The following is a 21,804-nucleotide window of genomic DNA, read 5'->3' on the forward strand; positions in this document are numbered from 1 at the left end:
AGAATGGCACCTTGAAGCAGAATCCTACCATTACTTGCCAAATCTTTACTCAAAAAGGCAAATATAACCGAACAATACTAACCGACGTGAAGATACATAGAAACTTGTCTTATTACAAATAGTAATGTCTCTCATACAGCTTACAGTTTACAGGAGAAAGACAAGGATTTAAACCAATAAAACTATGCATTTATTTACATATGATACAAAGATTTTTTTTTAAACAGGCAAAAAAATAAATACAGAAATCATGAAATAACCAAACATGAGCGCAAGTTTATTTAGACAATTAAAATTAGATAAAACAAGCATATTATTAATAAACTTAAAACAGGTGATACAAAACTTGTATTTATAGCAACTAAAACTGATAACAGTACTTTACCAAAGAGATATGCCACCCAATTTTTCAGTCACATACTTACGAAAATAACATTTAAGTAAAGTTTCATGATTTAAAACATTCCCCTCCACTGTTTATAAATAGCAAACATTACAATTTAGGATGGCTCTTTGCTAGTGACCTAGATTTTATTTACATATATACAAACTACATTAAATACAGCAACAGTAAATTTAAAAGACAGCTATAAAAAAAATCAGTTTTATCCTATTTTCAGTTAACAGTGGTTTGCAATTTTTGTAAAGTCATTTCATCTTGACATTCATCTTGACATTGTCTTGAAACATAAAATATTATTAGGAAATCATGAACAACAACTAATTTAGAATAATAAACACATTAGGGAAGGTAAATGTATTGATTACATAGATCTTTAAAAACTGTTCTGAAGGAAAATAATTTCAGCAGGAAAAAAACAATGAAATCCTTCAAAAGAGAGAAAGACTCTTATCCCCATGGTTACAACTACTTAATTCTGTCTAATAATTAAGGCAGATATTTCCATATTCATTTATTCAGTATGCATTTTTTTAAAGTCAATCAAATATCCAAGGTTTGGACTTAATCTGACTTCTTGCAATTTATGTTTACAACCCAAAGTCCCAAGGTGAATTTAGATCTTCTGAATGTCGGATATTTACTTTTAAAACAGTCAACCTAACTGTGTATTTTTCTCAATTTTTACGGAATGGGGCGATGGCCCTTGCATTAGGAAAAATTGAGTTGTGACTAGAATTCGGAAATGTCATCAAGTTTCATAGCATTCAAATACTAAAAAACAAGAGCACCGCCTTGCGGGTGCAGGACCGCTCATCTATTTTCTTTTTAAAGGTGAAGGGACTCTCATTTTCAATCACAAAGGAGGGAGGGGTGGAGTGAAGAGGGGTGTATAGTGTGGGGTGTGGACATTTATTACATTATCTTCCAAAAATGCAGAAAAAAAATGCAAAAAAAATATATAAAAATTTCGGGGGTGGGGGTTGGGTGGGTGGGGAGGGGGTGGGTTGGGGGTGATTCTTGGGTGTGATGGTTGGACGGTATTTCAAACATAAAATAATAAAAATAAATATTTGTGTTTTTTAAACGTTTAAAAAAAAAAATTGGGGGGGGGGTTGGGGGGGGGTATAGTGTGAGGGTGTTGTGGTCATTTGTGAGATGATCTTTAAAAAAAAAATTAGGGGGGGGGGAAGGGGGGGGGGGAATTCTTGGGTGCGATGGTTGGACGGTATTTCAAACATAAAATAATTAAAATAAATATTTGTGTTTTTTAACCGTTTCAAAAAAAATGGGGGGATGGGGTGGGGGGGTATAGTGTGAGGGTGTGGTGGTCATTTGTGAGATGATTTAAAAAAAAAAAATAGCGGGGGGATTCGGGTGGTGGGGGGGATTCGGGGGGGGGGAGGGCACGGGGGATGGTTTGGGTGGAGTCTCTTGTGGTATGTCAGGTAAGAGTAGTTTTGTCAAAGTATCAATCAAATCTAATCATAAATAAAGAAGTTATGGCAATTTTAGCAAAATTTAATAATTTGACCTTGAGAGTCAAGGTCATTCAAAGGTCAAGGTCAATTAAACTTGCCAGGTACAGTAACCTCATGATAGCATAAAGTATTTGAAGTTTGAAAGCAATAGCCTTGATACTTTAGAAGTAAAGTGGATCGAAACACAAAATTTAACAATATATTCAAAGTTACTAAGTCAAAAAAGGGCCATAATTCCGTAAAAATGACAACCAGAGTTATGCAACTTGTTCTTTTACTGTACCCTTATGATAGTTTGCGAGTGTTCCAAGTATGAAAGCAATATCTATGATACTTTAGGGGTAAAGTGGACCAAAACACAAAACTTAACCAAATTTTCTAAGTATAAAGGGCCCATAATTCCGTCCAAATGCCAGTCAGAGTTACATAACTTTGCCTGCACAGTCCCCTTATGATAGTTAATAAGTGTTGCAAGTATGAAAGCAATAGCTTTGATACTTAAGGAATAAAATGGACCTAAACACAAAACTTAACCAAAATTTTCAATTTTCTAAGTATAAAAAGGGCACATAATTCTGTCAAAATGACGCCAGAGTTATCTAACTTTGCCTGCCCAATCCCCTCATGATAGTAAGTAAGTGTACCAAGTTTGAATGCAATAGCATTGATTCTTTCTCAGAAAAGTGGACCTAAACGCAAAGTTTAACCGTACGCCGACGCCAAGGTGATGACAACAGCTCATAATTTTTTTTTCAAAAAATAGATGAGCTAAAAATGTCTTGAACATTATGATTGCTTAGGTTCAACTCATGGCGCTGGATAGGGGCATCCAGAAAATTCTGTGATTAAAAATATTTATATATACTTCATTTGAAAACCTTAATTGGGAATTTAAAGTAGTCATTTGGCAAAAATATATAATTTTTGAGAAAGCGAATGGGGCCGAATTTTCATCCCCAAATTTAATTTTAACATGCAAACTTGTATATACCCCGCCAAATAAATTTTGTTGGTGGATGGGTCCTTATCCCTTGATGTATGGTATAATCATGAAAAATAATTAAGTGTAGGGTAATAATATTTATGCATTGAAATTCTTTTCATTGATAGCTGTACACCAATGAAATTCCATTTTGAAATCTTGTAGCATATCTAAGATATTGCCTTCAAAAGTTACATATCTAAGATATTGCCTTGAAAAGTCATATCATAAAAAAACAACAAAGGGCAATAACTCTTAGTTTAGAAAGTGATGGGTTAAGGTTCTTCTGCATGGCACTTCTTCCAATTGATTGCTACACATCCATGAAGTTTCATGTTAAAATATTGCATTGTAACTGAGATTTAGCCTTGAAAAGTTACATCACACAAAAACTACAAACAGAAATAAATCTTAGTTCAGAAAGTGTAGTTATGCTTCCTGTGCATGGCACTTTTTTTTCCGATTGATTTCTACACACCCATGAAGTTTCATGTTAAATCTTATCAGAGATATACCCTTTAACAGTTCATTCGTACAAAAACAACAAAGCACAATTACTCTTACTTAAGAAAGTAAAGGGTTCTTAGGCATGGCACGTCTCCTTATTAATATCAATACTGTACACCCATGAAGTTCCATGTTGAAGTTTTGAATGGTATCCGAGATTATTGACCTGAAAAGTTTTATCAAATATATAAAAGGGCAATAACTCTTAATAAAGAATGTGAAGGGTTATGGTTATTGTGCATGGTACTTATCCTCATTGATGTCTATACACCAATAAAGTTTCATGTTGATATCTTTCTGAGATATAGCCCTAAAAAGTGTTTTGATAGACGGACAGACAACGCAAATTCTATATCTTTCCGCCTTTGGGGGCCCCTAAAATAGACATTTAAGAAGTTCAAAATTTTAAAACAAGTCTTCTGAACTCATGCAAATATACATTTAAAATACTCAATCCTATATGCATTTTTCATTCTAAAAAGTCAATGTTATACGTGATCAAGTTTCGCCGTGCAGCCGCCTGGCAAGGTAGATGTCCCTAGGCATGACGGTGACCCTCTTGGCGTGGATGGCACACAGCATGGCGTCTTCAAACAGGTGAACTATGTAGGCCTCTGCAGCCTGGACATTTTTACAAATATAGGTATAACAGGTTTAAAAATCTTGTTTTTTATAATATAAATAATATTAACAACAGTATGAACTGTCATTGAAACAAGTAAAACATGGTGACAACACATTGTTTATGAAACATTTTTACATTATAGGACAAGTACATATCCAATAAGGATGAAAATCACTGACACTTGTCCTAAACTCATTGACACTTATCCTAAAAGCACTTACCCTAAACTCACTGACACTTATCCTTAAATCACTGACACTTGTCCTAAACTCACTGACACTTATTCTAAAATCACTCACTTTTGTCCTAAACTCACTGACACTTATTCTAAAATCACTGACACATGTCCTCAACTCACCAACACTTATCCTAAAATCACTGAAACTTGTCCAAAAATCACTGACACTTGTCTTCAAGTCACTGACACTTGTTCTTAACTTATTAACACTTATCCTTAAACCACTGACTTTATCCTAAACTCACTGACACTTGTCCTAAAATCATTGACACTTGCCCTTAACTAACTGACACTTATCCTAAAATCACTTACACTTGTCTTAAACTCACTGACACTTGTCCTAAAATCACCGACACTTGTCCTAAACGCACTGACACTTGTCCTAAACCCACTGACACTTTTCTTAAACTCACTGACACTTGTCCAATTGGACAAATGTCTCAAAATATAAATTTCCTTCCCTGCAAACTTAAGCAGCATAAACCTAACTCATATTATTGTAATTGAGCAGTGCATTGGGGAAAAGGGGTCTTATGCATATGCATAACGTTCATCCCAGATTAGACTTTTCAGTACGCACAGGCTAATAAGGGATAATGATCTCTCCCTAAAATGGATTTTCTATCAATAAATACTTCCTTTCATAGCAATTTTGCAGAGAACACAAATTATATTTTGAGGCTATCATCCAGTGGAACAAGTGTCCGGCATTTTCATCTTATTGTGATTTTTTCTTGTCCTATAATCATGTGAAATTATGGTTTGTTTAATTAAAAATAAAATTTGGTTTGTTTAATTAATAATAAATATATGGTTTGTTAAATTAAAAACAAAAATATTGCTTGTTTGATTAACAATGTGTAGTTCCCATGTGTTTCTTGCTTTAATGACTGTACTTATTGTTTAGATAAAAAGCCTTGCAAACACTTTATAATTTTTCCTATTTTGTTTAATGATCATCAAGAAACACGTATTGTTAACATTTTTGAGTGAAGCATACCTCTTGTTATATTGCATTGAGTAAAACATACCTCTTGTATTGCCAGGAGTGCATACATACTTCTTGTATTGCCAGTACATACATACCTCTTGTATTGCCAGGAGTGCATACATACCTCTTGTATTGCCAGGAGTGCATACATACCTCTTGTATTGCTAGGAGTGCATAAATTCCCCTTGTATTGCCAGGAGAACATACATTCCTCTTGTATTGCCAGGAGTACATACATACCTCTTGTATTGCCAGGAGTGCATACATACCTCTTGTATTGCCAGGAGTGCATACATACCTCTTGTATTGCCAGTAGTACATACAGACCTCTTGTATTGCAGGAGTGCATACATACCTCTTGTATTGCTAGGAGCGCATTGTATTGCCAGTAGTTCATACATACCTCTTGTATTGCCATGAGTGCATACATACCTCTTGTATTGCCAGGAGTGCATACATACCTCTTGTATTGCCAGGAGTGCATACATACCTCTTGTATTGCCAGGAGTGCATACATACCTCTTGTATTGCCAGGAGTGCATGCATACATCTTGTATTGCCATGAGTACATACATACCTCTTGAATTGCCTGGAGTGCATACATACCTCTTGTATTGCCATAAGTACATACATACCTCTTGTATTGCCAGGAGTGCATACATACCTTTTGTATTTTCATTAGTGCATACATACCTCTTAAATTGCCAGGAGTACATACATACCTCTTGTATTTCTATGAGGGCATACATACCTCTTGTATTACCAGGAGTGCATACATACCTCTTGTATTTTCATTAGTGCATACATTCCTCTTGTATTGCCAAGAGTACATACATACCTCTTGTATTGCCAGGAGTGCATACATACCTCTTGTATTTCTAGGAGTACATACATACATCTTGTATTGCCATAGGTGCAAACATACCTCTTGTATTGCCAGGAGTACATACATACCTCTTGTATTGCTAGGAGTACAAACATACATCTTGTATTGCCAGGAGTGCATACATACCTCTTGTATTGCCAGGAGTACATACATACCTCTTGTATTGCCAGGAGAACATACATTACTCTTGTATTGCCATGATTACATACATACATCTTGTTTTGCCAGGAGTGCATACATACCTCTTGTATTGCCAGGAGTACATACATACCTCTTGTATTGCCAGGAGTGCATACATACCTCTTGTATTTTCATGAGTGCATACATACCTCTTGTATTTCAAGTAGTACAAACATACCTCTTGTATTGCCAGGAGAACATACATACCTCTTGTATTGCCAGGAGAACATGCATACCTCTTGTATTACCATGAGTACATACAAACCTCTTGTATTTCCAGTAGTACATACATACCTCTTGTTTTGCCAGTATTACAATCATAACTCTTGTATTTCCATTAGTGCATACATACTTCTTGTATTGCTAGGAGTACATACATACCTCTTGTATTGCCATGAGTGCATACATACCTCTTGTATTGCCAGGAGTGCATACACACATACCTCTTGTATTGCCAGGAGTACATACATACCTCTTGTATTGCCATGAGTGCATACATACCTCTTGTATTGCCAGGAGTACATACAAACCTCTTGTATTGCCAGGAGTGCATACATACCTCTTGTATTGCCAGGAGTACATACATACATCTTGTATTGCCATGAGTACATACATACCTCTTGTATTGCAAGGAGTGCATACATACATACCTCTTGTATTGCCATGAGGGCATACGCACCTCTTGTATTGCCAGGAGTGCATACATACCTCTTGTATTGCCAGGAGTGCATATATTCCTCTTGTATTGCAAGGAGTGCATACATACCTCTTGTATTGCCATGAGTGCATAACCTGTCCAGAAATGTGGCTTGCCAGGATCCAGGTCCAAACAAATCTCCCTTACCTGAATCAATAAAAAAGCTTATAAAAGTTATATTTACAAGCAAATTCATTCAATTGATATCCCCTGCCAAAAATAAAATTTGTGACAGACAGACAGACTGACAGAAGTGCAGACAGCGCCAATTCTACATCTCTCCAACACAGTAATACTCAATGATGTATATTAAAAGAAGCCTGACATATCTGTCCTCCAACTTGCAGCAAAGTTGCCAATATGTGCAATTTTTAATGGATTTTCAAATTTTGCTTGCCCCTTTAACTTTGATCCCTGGAACCAGCATCAGGATTTCAAAAAATGAAGAGAATGACTGACCTTCAGGCTCAATTCTTGAAGTTGCCTATTGTGATTTTTTTTCTATTTGTGTGACACTAGCATTGTAAAATAAAGAGTCGAAAATCAATCAGGGGTGTCAATCGGCCAAAATCTAAAATCCTGAAAATAGGCCTATCGTTTTGGGGCCAGAGCAAAAAAGGGTTAATAATTCATGTAACTTTGTTTTCTATTGTATATAACTTATGTAACTTTGTTTACTATTGTATATAACTTTGTAAACATTATGTCAAAGTTAAATAATTTGTGTTAAAGATGACATTTTGTGACAATAATCTTAAATTTACAGAAAAAAATCCTCTGATTTATATCAATATCAAAATTAGTCCTTAAGGGCCCAAATCGTGATTTCAGGCATAATCCTGAAATTTTGACGCCTCTGTAATCATATGTCTTAAAATATGAGAGTGTAAGGATTGGAATGAGAGTCAAAGAAAAACCTCGTAACATACACATTTGTATGAACCTTAGTTAGTGTTTTCTCTATATTTGTGCTAAATGTTTAAAAGCCCCATGAACTTGACCTTTGACCAGTTGAGTCAAAGGTGTCTTACTTTCATACCAAGTAATCAAAATTCAAATATGGTTGAATATAGGTTAAAGGATGCTCTAGATATCACACAGATACAAACTTTAGTTCATGTGACCTTGACCTTTGTAACACCTTTGTAACACAAATAATAGTCATCCTTCTCTCCCACATAACATGCATACCAAATCGGATGATCTTAGTTTAGAGAAAACTCTAGAGATCATGCAGAAATAAAATGGCTTGTAGACCTACCTACATACTACCATTAGAAAGAAATATGAAGAGCAATTTACAACAACTTCTTCAAAAAGAAGCATACAAATAATTATGAAACTTTTTCTGCAGTGAAAGGAGATGCAGACTTCAAAATGTTAAAGGAGCCTTTTCACGTTTTGGTTAATTGACAAAATTATATAAAAAAATGTTTCAGATTCACAAATATACGTTGTATTCGTACATGTAGTTATGATTTTTGTGAGGAAACCGTAATACTGAACATTTACCAAGTTCTAAAATATCTATTATATGCATCTTTTGACGATTTTAAAACCTGAAAATTATACAGCGTTGCTACGCAAAACAATTGAATAATTTGGAGAGTTATGTTGTTGTCGTTATATTTTGTGATACAATGAGGATTTAGCTCCAATGTTTACATTTATCAACATAAAGAATTTAATGACAAAATTCAATGCTTGTTAAAATCAGTGAAAAGGTCCCTTTAAGTTACTGTTGTAGGTTTGATTAAAAGACCAGATACTAGTTAATCACCTGATTGTTTTGCAGTTATTTTAAATTTCTTGAGGGTTTGATTGAGAAGTCAATTTTCAATACATATACATAAAAGACCACAGACCACTTAACAGACACAAAATATAAACAACATTATAAGGAAGCAAATTTTAGAGTATCCATTATAATAAATTCTTTATGTTTTTATTATGTTTGTTGTTCACTGTGAACAATTCTTTCAATCGATCATTTTTGCTGAATGTTTTTCTTTCGCAATATGGTCAGCATCTTTGAAGTTTTCAATTATCTACCCTTCACCATGAGATCTGGAGTTGCAATAATAAGCAGCTATTTGTTTTTGCCCATTCCCAAAAGGTACCCCTACCGAAACAATTTGGAAAAATATGCGCGAAAAACCCTGAAAATAGGAAAATGTGCAACTTGAAATCATCAGATAGGGAATTATGTCCTTTAAAATGGCTTGGACTAAATCGCACAATTCAAATATTCATTTATATGCATTTTTTATTGAAAGTTTCAAATTCAGTGCTTATTTTATTTGTTTACTTGCAGATAATGCACTTTTGAAGCAAAATTGACATTTTCCTTCTGTTTGGTAATTTTGTAGTTACAGTAGACTCTGCCAATACCGGACTCTCTGAATACCGGAACTCTCCCGATTCCGGACGGTCGGGCCAGTCCCGTATTTTCTCCTTCTATTTCTTTGTTAAAAAATGTTGAATAAACCGAACTCTCTGAAAACCGGGAACCGGACGGGAATCTCCGTAAATTTGGTCATTTTCAACGTAAAATACATTGAGTATACCGGACGGTCTAAATTCTCAAGATGCCCGAGGCGTGAAAATAACAATACCTAGTCAGCACAGCGAGTGCGGTGTCACAAATTTTGCTCTCGCAATTATCGATAATTGGATTAAACATATCATGAAGGTGTCAAGTCGTTACCGAGCTATGGGAGTCCGATTAAGTAATGTAAAACAAACTGTGAATGTCTATAATAGACGTGCGGTAACACCAAAAAGTGATTGACCCGATCGTTTTATTAATTATTTATTATCGCCTATGATAAACAATTTAATTAAAAAAATAATGCATGCCGTTGCGACGATCACTTTCTTGTGATCTTCTCGGGTATTTTAAAAGATCTTATAGCCATGTTTTTAACGCTGAAATGGTTGTTTGTTTGTTTGTCAGATAAACTGTTAGAAATATGCCTGTTAAATATCCATTCATCTGTATGCAAATTCATTCATTGCCGTTTACTGGTTTCGAACGCATCTAAAATGTCGCAGCCTCCAGCTAAACGCTGACGCGTAGAGCTTACGTTAGAATATAAGATAAAGCTTATCACGGAATCAACTGCTCCACCAAAACCATCTCTGAAGGCACTCGTCTTGCTTGTGTGTATGTTTTATGAATTGTGGTACATTTATGTATTGAAAAATAAATCGTGTTCATGTATCTACAAAAATCTTATTTGTGTCGTCACTCGCCTATATGACAATTGCCACCAGGGTCTTCCCCAGGCCATTTAAGCGCCCCTTCCCGGGGCGCTTGAATTTCGAAATCAGAGTCCCCGGGGCGCTTGAAATTTTCCGATCAGTGTATTCTTCAGTAAAAGAAAGTGGAGATTGTCCAAAAAAATCAAGGTTTCCCTATCAGTGTATCAATATTCCCTGTTGTAAAAGAGCACTCGGTACCTACTTTCGCAAGTAATCGCCATAAACACCACATGGGGTAATGAATAATCCACTGATAAGAGAATAGCATGACGCGCGTATCGATTATTCTAGCCACATTACACGGTCATTAATGTATCTGGTAACTTTCCAGTCGTCAAACTGTGAAGTTCATCGTCCAATCGGTTACGCGAATGCTTATGAGGGCGGGGTTAACTATCGACCATTATTTTTTATTGACGTCGGGCATGAAGTAAGAGTTTATCGCAGCTTGATTAGTAAGAAGTTGTACCATTTGAGTAATATAAACCGGTAATTAGTACAGTACAAAACATTAAATACGGTTTAGGGCATCATCATCACACCTTTTTACTGTAAACAAGTGTTACCTATGACTCATAATTAATGCGAGAAATTAATTGCAAGTGGTAAACAATTAATTATTATAGCGAGTAAGTTGTGCAAATGACTCCCGGTTACAAGTATGTGATAACAATTTATTTAATTCCAGTACATGTATATTTCAACATGTCCATTTATAGAACTGATTAACCTCGTTTTTCTGACATTTATTCGACACGTAATGCGCTTTAACAAATTTTCGTTGAATTAATTACGCACACTTGTAAATGTTTCGTCCGATAATCGATAGTTAGAAGACTGATGATGGCAACCGGCCGTGATCCTCGTGGACAACGTGAATTTCATGCATAATTCCGTCAAAACATTTTTCGACTCGTAAAGTGTTCAAACAAATTATCGTTGAATTTGTAACGCAACGGTTAATATTTGTTGAAATCTCAAATGGGAATAATTTAATTTGTAATCCAAAACCCATTCCCGTAAGTCGATGTTAACACGTTTTTAATCCGAAACACACTTCCGAATGTAAATGTAACCGCAACGTTAAATATTTTTGCTTCAAATTAGCAGTGCAAATTTATTTTGTGTCGAATCTTTTTGTCAATTAAAAAGAGCGCGAAAATTATGCAGCATGTACAACGTCGCGTCTATTGCATACAAATGGCGTGTATTGAGCGTTTTAACAAGCACACAACAGGTCAGGGGATTGACGCATATTCAGAGGCAATATTTCATCAAATCTATAAATAGTCACTTAAAAAATGGCAAGGTTTGTGTTAAAGAAATAACTTAAAGCTTTTATCGTAAATATTTACCAGAAAGAGATTGATAAAAACGGAATAAACGGGATTATCGGGTAATAAATAGAAACTTGAAAAATAGTAAGTATACAGTAATAGAGTCGGGTTGAAACGGATGTTTTGGGGAATCGTTCGAGTCGGGATTTTACTATCTGTGCGGAAAAGTTTTAAAGCAATTAAACAATATAAAAAAAATATATTTTTAAATGACTGGGGGATTTTTTTGAAGAGTCATAGCGCACCAAATGACGTCTTTTGACGCTGTTTTTCTTTAAGTTATAACGCACCACAGAACGTGAATTGACACGTTAAATTTAAAAAAAAATCAACGCCGGGAGGGGACACCCCTCACGATCCCACCCCCGATCGGCCCCGGGGCGCCTGAAAAAATTCCTGGGGAAGGCACTAATTGCCACGTACGTACATGTATAAAGCACCACGCTCACTTTGGGATTAATCAAAACAAGTCAGTATAATTTTTTTTGCTTTTAATCGATTAAAAACACATTGTTTAAGAATGCCATTAACATCATCAGTACCTGTGTACAGTTATCACGTGGTACATGTAAATGTATATGGTTTGTTTTATTTTTATGTGAGTCTGTACACAATGCATACCATGTATATTTCGGCAATATGAAAACTCTTGGTAAACCGGAACTCTCTGAAAACCGGACGATCAGACCGGTACCGAGAACGTCCGGTTTACAGAGAGTCTACTGTACATGTATTCCTCTATTTGGAAACTACCATTTTCAGGTATATTATAAACAAGAGTGGTGTTTGTGAAACACAATGCCCCCTACTGCGCCGCTTTGAAGCCATATATTTGACCTTTGACATTGAACGACGACCTTGACTTTTCACCACTAAAAAAGTGATATGCATGCAATATTGCAAAAGTTATGACCAAGGTTAAAGTTTTGGGACAGACACACACATACAATGACAGAAAGACAGGGCAAAAACAATAAACCCCGGATCATTCGATCTGGAAAAAAAGGAAAAAACATAACTGAATAAGACTTCACAGTGAATGTTTCATCGTAACTCCAACAAATCAAGAAACTATATTCCTTTCTTGGTCAACATTGAGTCTTACCAGTCTGACAAATGGTGCTTTTCTCACCAACAAGTTGGTAGACTTCTGAAATTTGCGAATTTCCATCAAAGCACGAGTGCCTGGCCGAAATCTATGCTTCTTTCGTTCCCCTGAATTCATAACAAGAATAATTTTAAAACACATAGAAATAACATTTTTACAAACAAATGCAGACAATATTCATGACTAATGCATCTCTATTGACAAAGTAAATATATGCACTGAGTGAGTCACTGTATATTAAAACAATGAATTTTCAATTTTCCGCAAATGATAATCTAGTGATCTAATTTGGCAATAAGGAAACAAGATGCAGCGTTCAAATAACCACAGATGACCCCATTGTAAGCCTTGTCAGTATCGATTCATCGGCCAATTTTATACATCTAAGTCCAACATCTATTCCATGGCAAGGTAAAAATAAGGTCATGTGAGTTGACTTTGCTGTTTCGTGGATAAAAGTATCATCGATTCTTAGTAAAGTAGTATTGATGTTATCAGTGTTTTTTCCCACCATTTTGGGAATGGTGCCAAGTCCCTTGGGATTGTGAAATTTTGCGGCATTTTGACTAAAATTGGGAAATTAGTGATGCTGCTGTTTTCCAAAAAAAAAGCTTCAAAATTGAGAAAACATGTGTTTTCAGAATTACATTTACTGATGTAAAACCAGGTTTATTTAACATCAAATTTAAAAGAACTCCTGATTAAATAAAATATATGTTTTATAAGTTGTTTTATTTTCTTTTAATAATATACTTTTCAATTCCTAAGTTCGATGGAAAAGTACAAAATTAATGATATATGGGATTTAGAACAGTGGTTGATACAAGTGTTTCTCACCTAGGCAATAGGGGTTCAATCCCCAATCACATTTCAGGCATGAGAACCTTAACTTTTACTTCTTTTGGTTCAAAACATGTACATGTAATTTATAAAATGTCATAAAAAATAAAGTTTATGTAACAACTAACAAGGCACAATGTTGACAAACAATGTCAAATGTCCACAGAAAATGTGTAAATGTACAAAGTATAAAGTGGTGACAGATACATGAGTCCTTTATGAGCATTTGTTTGTGAAGGAAGTCTTAGAAATTTGCATTTTGAAATAATATGCATGTTGAGTATATTACCTTACACTTTTTACTAGTAACAAACTTTTATTTGATGAAATACATCACAGGCAGAAGTGGTTGAAATAACCTTATTGCCATGAATGATTGTTAACAAAAAAGACATTTCTGGCATTTTTTTGTCTTGCTCATAAATGTTGTTTACAGACAAATGGCGACGGAATAAGTCTGAGGAAAGTAGAAATTTAAAGATTTTATTTGTTCCACGTCTAGGTGTTCCATGAAAATAATTGCTTATCCATGTGGATCAAATATTTATGAAATTTGGACAAATGAACTTTAACCGTATGTAAGCAAGTACAGGAAAACATGTAATGTTTGCTTTGCTATGCACGCTCTCCGCTACTTTAGGAGCCTTTATTACGGTAAAATGTTTGAAATGGCCATAAAATGGAAAAATCTCGCCTTATTTAAATCATTATAAAAAGGTAGGTGTACTGAACTCGTTTTATTTGAAGTTATTATCTAGAAACAATATTAAAAAAATATTTCAAGGCGCAATACAATAGGACTTTTACAAGATCTCATGTGACTTAAAGGTTGCATTTAGTTTTATAATAATAACATTCAGAATGGCCCTATAAATATCAAAAAAGGAAGTGTAATGTTTACAAAGATTTAAGAAGCATTTGCAGACATTCAGATATTTTCATTTTTTTTGTTCAAAAATTTGAATCAATTGGATGATTTGGGCTGAATTTGTAGTGACTGTAAATATAGGAAATTAAGCCTTGTTAAAGAAAAGAGTAAAATTTGAGCCTGGTTTTTCCGTCCAGCATTTTTGGTTTCATCATAAATAGCTTGATGTCCAACATTTTGTGAATTTTCAGCTGGTGTGTTAACCACAAAATTTTATTTCAGTGCTGAGTTGGTGGAAAGTCCTACGATTTAATAAATTGAACAAAAATATATGTTCAGGCATTTTGCAAAAACAGACAATTTATATTGGTCAATGATGTAACAGATTGGACACCACTTAGCAAACATGATTTATATACAAAATCTTAAAATATTCTCGTTGAAATAAACGGCATTGATTTGTTATCACGGCGTTACGACCTCATCCTTGTTCCTATCAAAACATTTGTAGACGCTACACAAGTTATGTAAAAACAGTATGAGATCTGACTTCAAGCTGTAACATATTGGACACGAACTATTACATCACCATTCATAAAAAATAATGATTGTCTGACTGAAAATTGTAAAGGTTTGTGCTTTTTTTTTAGTTTTATATCCAAGAAATAACCTTTATTAATAATATTGAAATAAAGGTACATGTAAGTAGCCCAAGATTTTTTGGTAGTGATGGAAACAGGAACTCATGGGCACTATAAAGCATATACCTTTTTTGTCCAGAATCAGCATGTATTTTTTACAAATTTTTGTACTTACAGGGTAGAACTTGGTAGTTTTATGATATTTATCAACAAGTTTTATGTTAATCTTATCAAATATGGCCAAAACTTTTTCAAATACATTTATGGAATTTATATTTGACATGTTTTTTTGGATGTAACTAAAAAGTGCTGGACGGAAAAACCAGGCTAAATTATAAAAATCAGTGCATTTGGTGATGCTCCTACAGGGCTTGATATAAAAAAACATTTATAAGATAGGGTAGTTGGTTTAGTAGAACTCACTGAACACTTGCTAAGACCAATAAACTTATGTAAAGTATTGAGCAAGTCCTCGATATTATTATTTTCAGCCAATTTTTTTTACAGACAGCTTTTCTCTAGCTTTCCTACTTGAACTGTGTAACGGAAGGTTTGAGAAAAAAACTGATACTTTCATATTTGTGCGAGTACCCTACCAGAAAAGTTTCAGGATTAAATTACCTGGACTTCATACAACTGATTAAGTTTGTCTAAAATGTTTACATCTGGCAGCCTCTGTAGCTGATTTCAACTCATTACATGTATTTAAGGGTGATGGACGTTTTGTGCCACTACCAGTTCATGCAACTGATATTTGTGTAGGAGGGCATTGGACAATTTGTCCCACTAATAATATAGGCGGATAGGTGTGAATAATACTGTATGGGTGTGAATCATAACGGGAAACATTCGCACCTCAGATTGTAACATCTGTTCAGTGTTAAAACAGTGCTCCAGGTAGGCCAAAATTGAATAACGCCCTGCCCTGCCCTTCCAAAGCCCCACCCTGCCCTTCCGGGGCCCCACCCTGCCCTTTTATATATATTTTTTCTTTTACATATGATAATTTATAAATATCTTATTACATGGTTATTTATTTTTTCCTCATTTTAGACATTTTATTTGCAGGAATAAATAATCATGGTAATACTATGTTTCAACAATTATTAATAACATAAAAATTAATATGCAACAGGGAGCATTAAATTTTGAGGTACATAGGCGTGCTCAAAAGTGCTCTTTTGACAAAACAGCCCCCCGGCCCTTTCCAGCTCCTAGCTAGAACACTGTAAAACAAAATTGTTTTATTTCAAGATTATTTATTCAGTTAGAAAGTATTCAGCGATTTCAAGATTTAATTTTAATATTATACATGAACAAAATGCAATTTAAGATTTATTTTACATGCTTCATATCATAAACCAACAATATTGAGAATGATTACATAAATATTTTCAAAAATTGTCATCAAATTGACATTATATTCATTACAAGAAACAAAAAAACAAACAAAAATTTATTTAATTACAAGATTATCTTTTTTATGTTTTACATTAACAATATCAAAAGTGAATCCATACATACTGTTGTAATTTATTACATTAATTTACACCCCAATATCATTCACACCTATATGGCATTATTCACACCTCCCTGCCTTTATATTGTCAGTAGGACAAAACGTCTACCCCTTTTCAACACAAATATCTGTGGTACGAACTGGAAGTGGCGCAAAACGTCCATAACTTTTATTTAAAAGTCGACCATAGTTTCAATCTTTGTAGTGATTGAGTAAGTGAAATCCTTTTTCATTCTTATTATTGCCTTTGTATCAGCAGCTGCAACCTCAAAACCACTTTTTGTTGACAGAATCTATGAGTCAACTATATTAATTTTTGTTATATTAACATGTACAAACGGGTGAGTGTAAATCTTGATGACTGTGATAGCTACCTTTGCGACTTACTCGACAAATTTTTAAGCTGTAATATTTGCTAAGCTAGAATTAAAAATAATTTAAAACTTTATAGTTGGTAGTTCCACAGGTGGAAGTAACGTACCCTGGATAGTATATTCAAATAAATATATAAAATCATGTTTAATGATTGAAAAAATGAAAAAAAAAGCGAAAAAAAAATTCCCCACCCTCTGATATTAAAATCATAACAAGGTCATTCACTAGAAATTTCATAGGCCTTTCTTCGCGGGCCGCAAAAATAATAATAATCCGAAGCATCCCTTGGTCCTCTTATGGGCAATTGGACAACCTTTCAAAAAAAGGTTACTTCAAAGAAATCCGTCCAGCCGTTTACTCACAGTCGGTCGATAACCACGCAATTTCGAGCCAAACGGTCTACAAGAATAAATGTGGGACAGACGTTCACACAATATTTTTGAGTTTTAATCGATAGCTCGCGTCCTATTCCTTTAAAACAACGAAGCGTGATAAATAATGCATGCATATGCAACCACTTACCCCTAAAAACTAAGTCCAATACAATCAGAATGATAAGTATTTTTCATTTATATACATTTATTAAAACGTCCTCTACGTGAGCATGGACACCTCATCACAGACAGTAAAAGCAAGGCAGAAATACTAGTAAATCAGTTCCAGTCTGTTTTCACCAAGGACGACACAAACCAGCCAACTCCGCAACTAACAAAGCGGGTAAATGACGACATCCCTCCACTACACATAAGTGAGGATGGTGTACTCAAGCTTCTGAAAAACATCAATGTCCGGAAAGCAGTCGGTCCAGATGAACTTCCAAACAGAGTACTGCAAGCCTGTGCTATAGAGGCAACGCCAGCCATTGCTGCCATCTTTCAGAGGTCAGTAGACACAGGCGAACTCCCAAAGGATTGGCGAGACGCAAATATTGCCCCAGTCTTTAAGAATGGAGATCGCCATTCGCCAGAAAACTACAGACCAGTATCACTCACCTGCCTGCTCTCCAAGCTATTGGAGCATATCATCTGTCGTCACATATTAAACCACTTGGACAAACACAAAGTATTAACAAACCTAAATCATGGCTTCCGCTCAGGATACTCTTGTGAAACCCAACTTGTGGTCACAGCCCATGACCTACTCGGATACCATGATCAGAACAAACAGGTTGACACCATCATCCTAGATTTCAGTAAGGCCTTTGACACCGTGCCCCACCAACGCCTTTTGCTGGAGCTTGAACACTACGGCATCCGCGGTCCAATACACAACTAGATATCCCACTTCCTCACACAACGGGAAATGTGCGTCGTGGTTGAAGGAGAGAAATCCCGAAATGTTGCTGTAGGATCTGGCGTACCTCAAGGCACAGTGTTAGGGCCCCTGCTGTTTCTGTGCCATATTAACGACCTACCAGAAAGGGTGAAATCCCACATCCGGCTGTTCGCAGACGACTGCCTACTGTATAGAGCCATCAATTCAATCAAAGACCACCGAATCCTACAAGACCTTGAGAATTTACAAATATGGGCCCAGGACTGGGGAATGCGGTTCAACTCTAAGAAATGTTATCTCCTCAGCTCAAAAACGAAATCCTCATTTTTCTACACCATTTGCAACACAATTCTCAACAAAGGACAAAATTGTCACAAAACCAGGTTTTCATTGTGAAAAAAAAATCTGATAAAGGGAGAAAACTCAAACTGAACTTTTGAAATGAACAAACAAAATTAACCCCCTTTGTAAGTTTGTTTTAAAAAAAAATATATTTTTAGTCGTGGCGACCTTGACATTGGAGATATTGACGCGATTCTTTCGTGCAACACACCGTCCCATGATGGTGAACAAATGTGCCAAATGATTTTAAAATCTCACAATTAATGACATAGTTATGGCCAGGACAAGCTCATTTATGGCCATTTTTGACCTTTGAACTCAAAGTGTGACCTTGACCTTGGAGATATCGACGTAATTATTTCGCGCGACACACCGTCCAATGATGGTGAACAAATGTGCCAAATGATTTTAAAATCTGACATTGAACGACATAGTTAGGGCCCAGACAAGCTTGTTCCGCCCGCCCGCCAGCCCGCCCGCATTCGCCAATCTAATAACCAGTTTTTTCCTTCGGAAAACCTGGTTAAAAATGTACAAGAAAACCCATACTTAGGAATAACTTTCTCCAACGACATGAAATGGAAAACTCACATCTCAAACATTACTAAACTGGCCAACTCTACACTAGGCCTCCGTAGCTCAGTGAATAAGGCGCTTGCGTTAAAATCCAGAGGCACCGGGCTCGATCCCGGGTCGGAGCACATACATGCCAGTCATGTTTCAGCAAAATTCTGACTGACAAATAAAGGCTTAGCTCGGCATTAAGACGTGAGACGCAACCTCAGATACTGCCCCCAAAACTGCCGGAAGACCGCGTACCATGCGCTCATTCGCTCTAAACTGGAGTATGGGAGTGTAGTGTGGGACCCATACCAGCAAGGTGACATAGACAAGCTAGAGAGAGTCCAACGATCTGCGGCTCGCTTTATCACCAGAGATTACAAATCCAGACAAGAAGGATGTGTAACAGCCATGCTTGACAATCTAAACCTCCCCACACTACAAAAGAGGCGACGCCACCACAGATTGACGTTCTTGTACAAGGTAGTGGAAGGGCACGTACCGGCTATAAACGTTGATCACTATTTGCATCGACTTAGACCGAAACGCACTATTAGGGCTAAGAAGTTTGAAGATTACGTCCACGACAATATAGTGTTAAAATCGTTGAACAATAACTCTAAGTGCTACCAGCCATTACACACAAACAGTGATAAATTTAAATAGTCTTTCTTTCCGGGAACTATCCTTGACTGGAACTTACTCAGTGAAAGCACAGTGAACTCAACATCTATTGAGTGCTTTAAGGCCGCAATATCAGCAAAAGTGGGACATTTGCCAGGCTCATATTAATTTCATGCGCACTCCCCATTGAATAAAAGCCAAACTTGGTCACTTCAACGTATCCATTCAGATTCAGATTAGTTTTTAGGGGTAAGTGGTTGCATATGCATGCATTATGTGACATTTATTCTTGTAGACCGTTTGGCTCGAAATATTGCGTGGTTATCAACCGACTGTGAGTGAACGGCTGGACGGATTTCTTTGAAGTACTTTTTTTGAAAGGTTGTCCAATTGCCTATAAGAGGACCAAGGGATGCTTTTGATTATTATTATTTTTGACATTTTTGCGGCCCGCGAAGAAAGGCCTATGAAAATTCTAGTTAATGACCTTGTTATGATTTTAATATCAGAGGGTGGGGATTTTTTTTCGCTTTTTTTTTCATTTTTCTCTCTCATTAAACATGATTTTATATATTTATTTGAATATACTATCCAGGGTACGTTACTTCCACCTGTGGGTAGTACAAGCTCTTGAAATTTACCCGTCCATTCTCAGTTCTAATGCCGACTGATAATAAACCTAATCTAAACTTTATTTTGTCCGAAAATAAAACTACCGAAAGCACTTCCCATTTCAATAACAAGCATAGATTTTCGTTAAATACACCTTCAACATTAGATGTGCTGGCTCCTCCATTTCTGTCAGATGGTCCGGGATCAGATCCGCTCTTTCTTCGGCTTTTAGAAGGCTTTCGGAGCGTGTGTTTAGTTCGGGCCATTATGAATGGGCTTTTGAAATTTTGTTGCTGTTGGTAGCGCTTGCTGTACGCATCAGCTATTTGGGGTTAAACAGTACTATAAAATCACGCGGCTGCTGTGTCCCACGTTGAATAACAAGATATGACTTAAAAAATAATTTGAAAAATAATCATTTTTTAACTGAACCATTGTAGAATCGTGGTCTGCGTTTGCATCATCTTGCAACGTACAAAGGATTTATCGATAAAGATATTGATACATCGATCTGTACGTGTACGAACCTTTGTTATAATGTTATATTTGATTTTCTTTAAGAAATAAAATGCCAGTTAGGAAATAATAAAAAGTCACAAAAACAGAATCCCATGAAAGATTTATTCTAAATAAAAGTAAGCCAAACCCTTGTTTTCCAGGGAGTCAATAATCAATCGCATTTGGCACCAACAGCTCAAATAATTACCAATCGTTACTTTTGCTATCAATGGATACTTTCACAGGTTTTTGTTTTTAAAAAAGATAACAAAAAATGTTTTAAGTTGCAACACAAACATGTTTAAGGTCGCCGTGGCGTATTCAATGTGGTGTCCAGCTAGCGACCGGGCGGTCATGGGTTCGATCCTCACTGTGGGAGCGTTCTTTAGATCTTCTCCAAAGACACCATGCACTGGTTCTACCCAGGATATGGACTCGAAACCCGTCCATCGTCGAGTTTAAGCAAGAATTGGTATCTTCGACTTATCTATGCAGATCCAGATCAGGATTTTCAATAGTTTAACATACTTATTTTAGCAAGACAAAAATGAATGCAAAAGTTCGCCCTCACCGGGACTGAGAAGCCCGGTTCATTTAGAAGCGATCTCTAAGGCGCTACCACTGCTCTATGCATTCCTTTAATACGAAATAAAAAGTTTTATGAAAGCTGTATGGAAAATTAGAGTGAACAACTTAACACTGTCTTATTTTTCCGACCTCGATTGATCATTATCCATAAACGTACCGATCGTTTAAACATAATTCGGATCGAGTGTTATTTTGATTGTTTAAAACTTTAAATATAATTAATAAATAGTTATTTAGAATTTTCATTTTACCAAAAGTGATCAAGTCTCTTGTACATGCCCGGAAAGAGCTCTCTTCAGATATCATTTATGTTTCGAATATAGGTAAGACATTTTTTACAAATGTTTACATAAACTTAATTGTCA

General features: G+C 35.7%; 1 protein-coding gene across 1 annotated transcript; it reads right to left on the bottom strand.

Annotated features, from left to right (window-relative positions):
• Positions 1–1,983: 1,983 nt before the first annotated feature.
• Positions 1,984–20,671, bottom strand: LOC127847119 (uncharacterized). The gene is made up of 4 exons (XM_052378759.1): positions 20,508–20,671; positions 12,694–12,803; positions 7,057–7,134; positions 1,984–3,991 (listed from the first exon to the last, which is right to left on the bottom strand). Exons 1-4 carry the CDS (start codon positions 20,617–20,619, stop codon positions 3,869–3,871), a joined length of 423 nt encoding a protein of 140 aa, XP_052234719.1. The 5' UTR covers positions 20,620–20,671; the 3' UTR covers positions 1,984–3,868.
• Positions 20,672–21,804: the final 1,133 nt, after the last annotated feature.

Source organism: Dreissena polymorpha, chromosome 10 (genome assembly GCF_020536995.1).
Source record: "Dreissena polymorpha isolate Duluth1 chromosome 10, UMN_Dpol_1.0, whole genome shotgun sequence".
NCBI lineage: Eukaryota > Metazoa > Mollusca > Bivalvia > Myida > Dreissenidae > Dreissena > Dreissena polymorpha.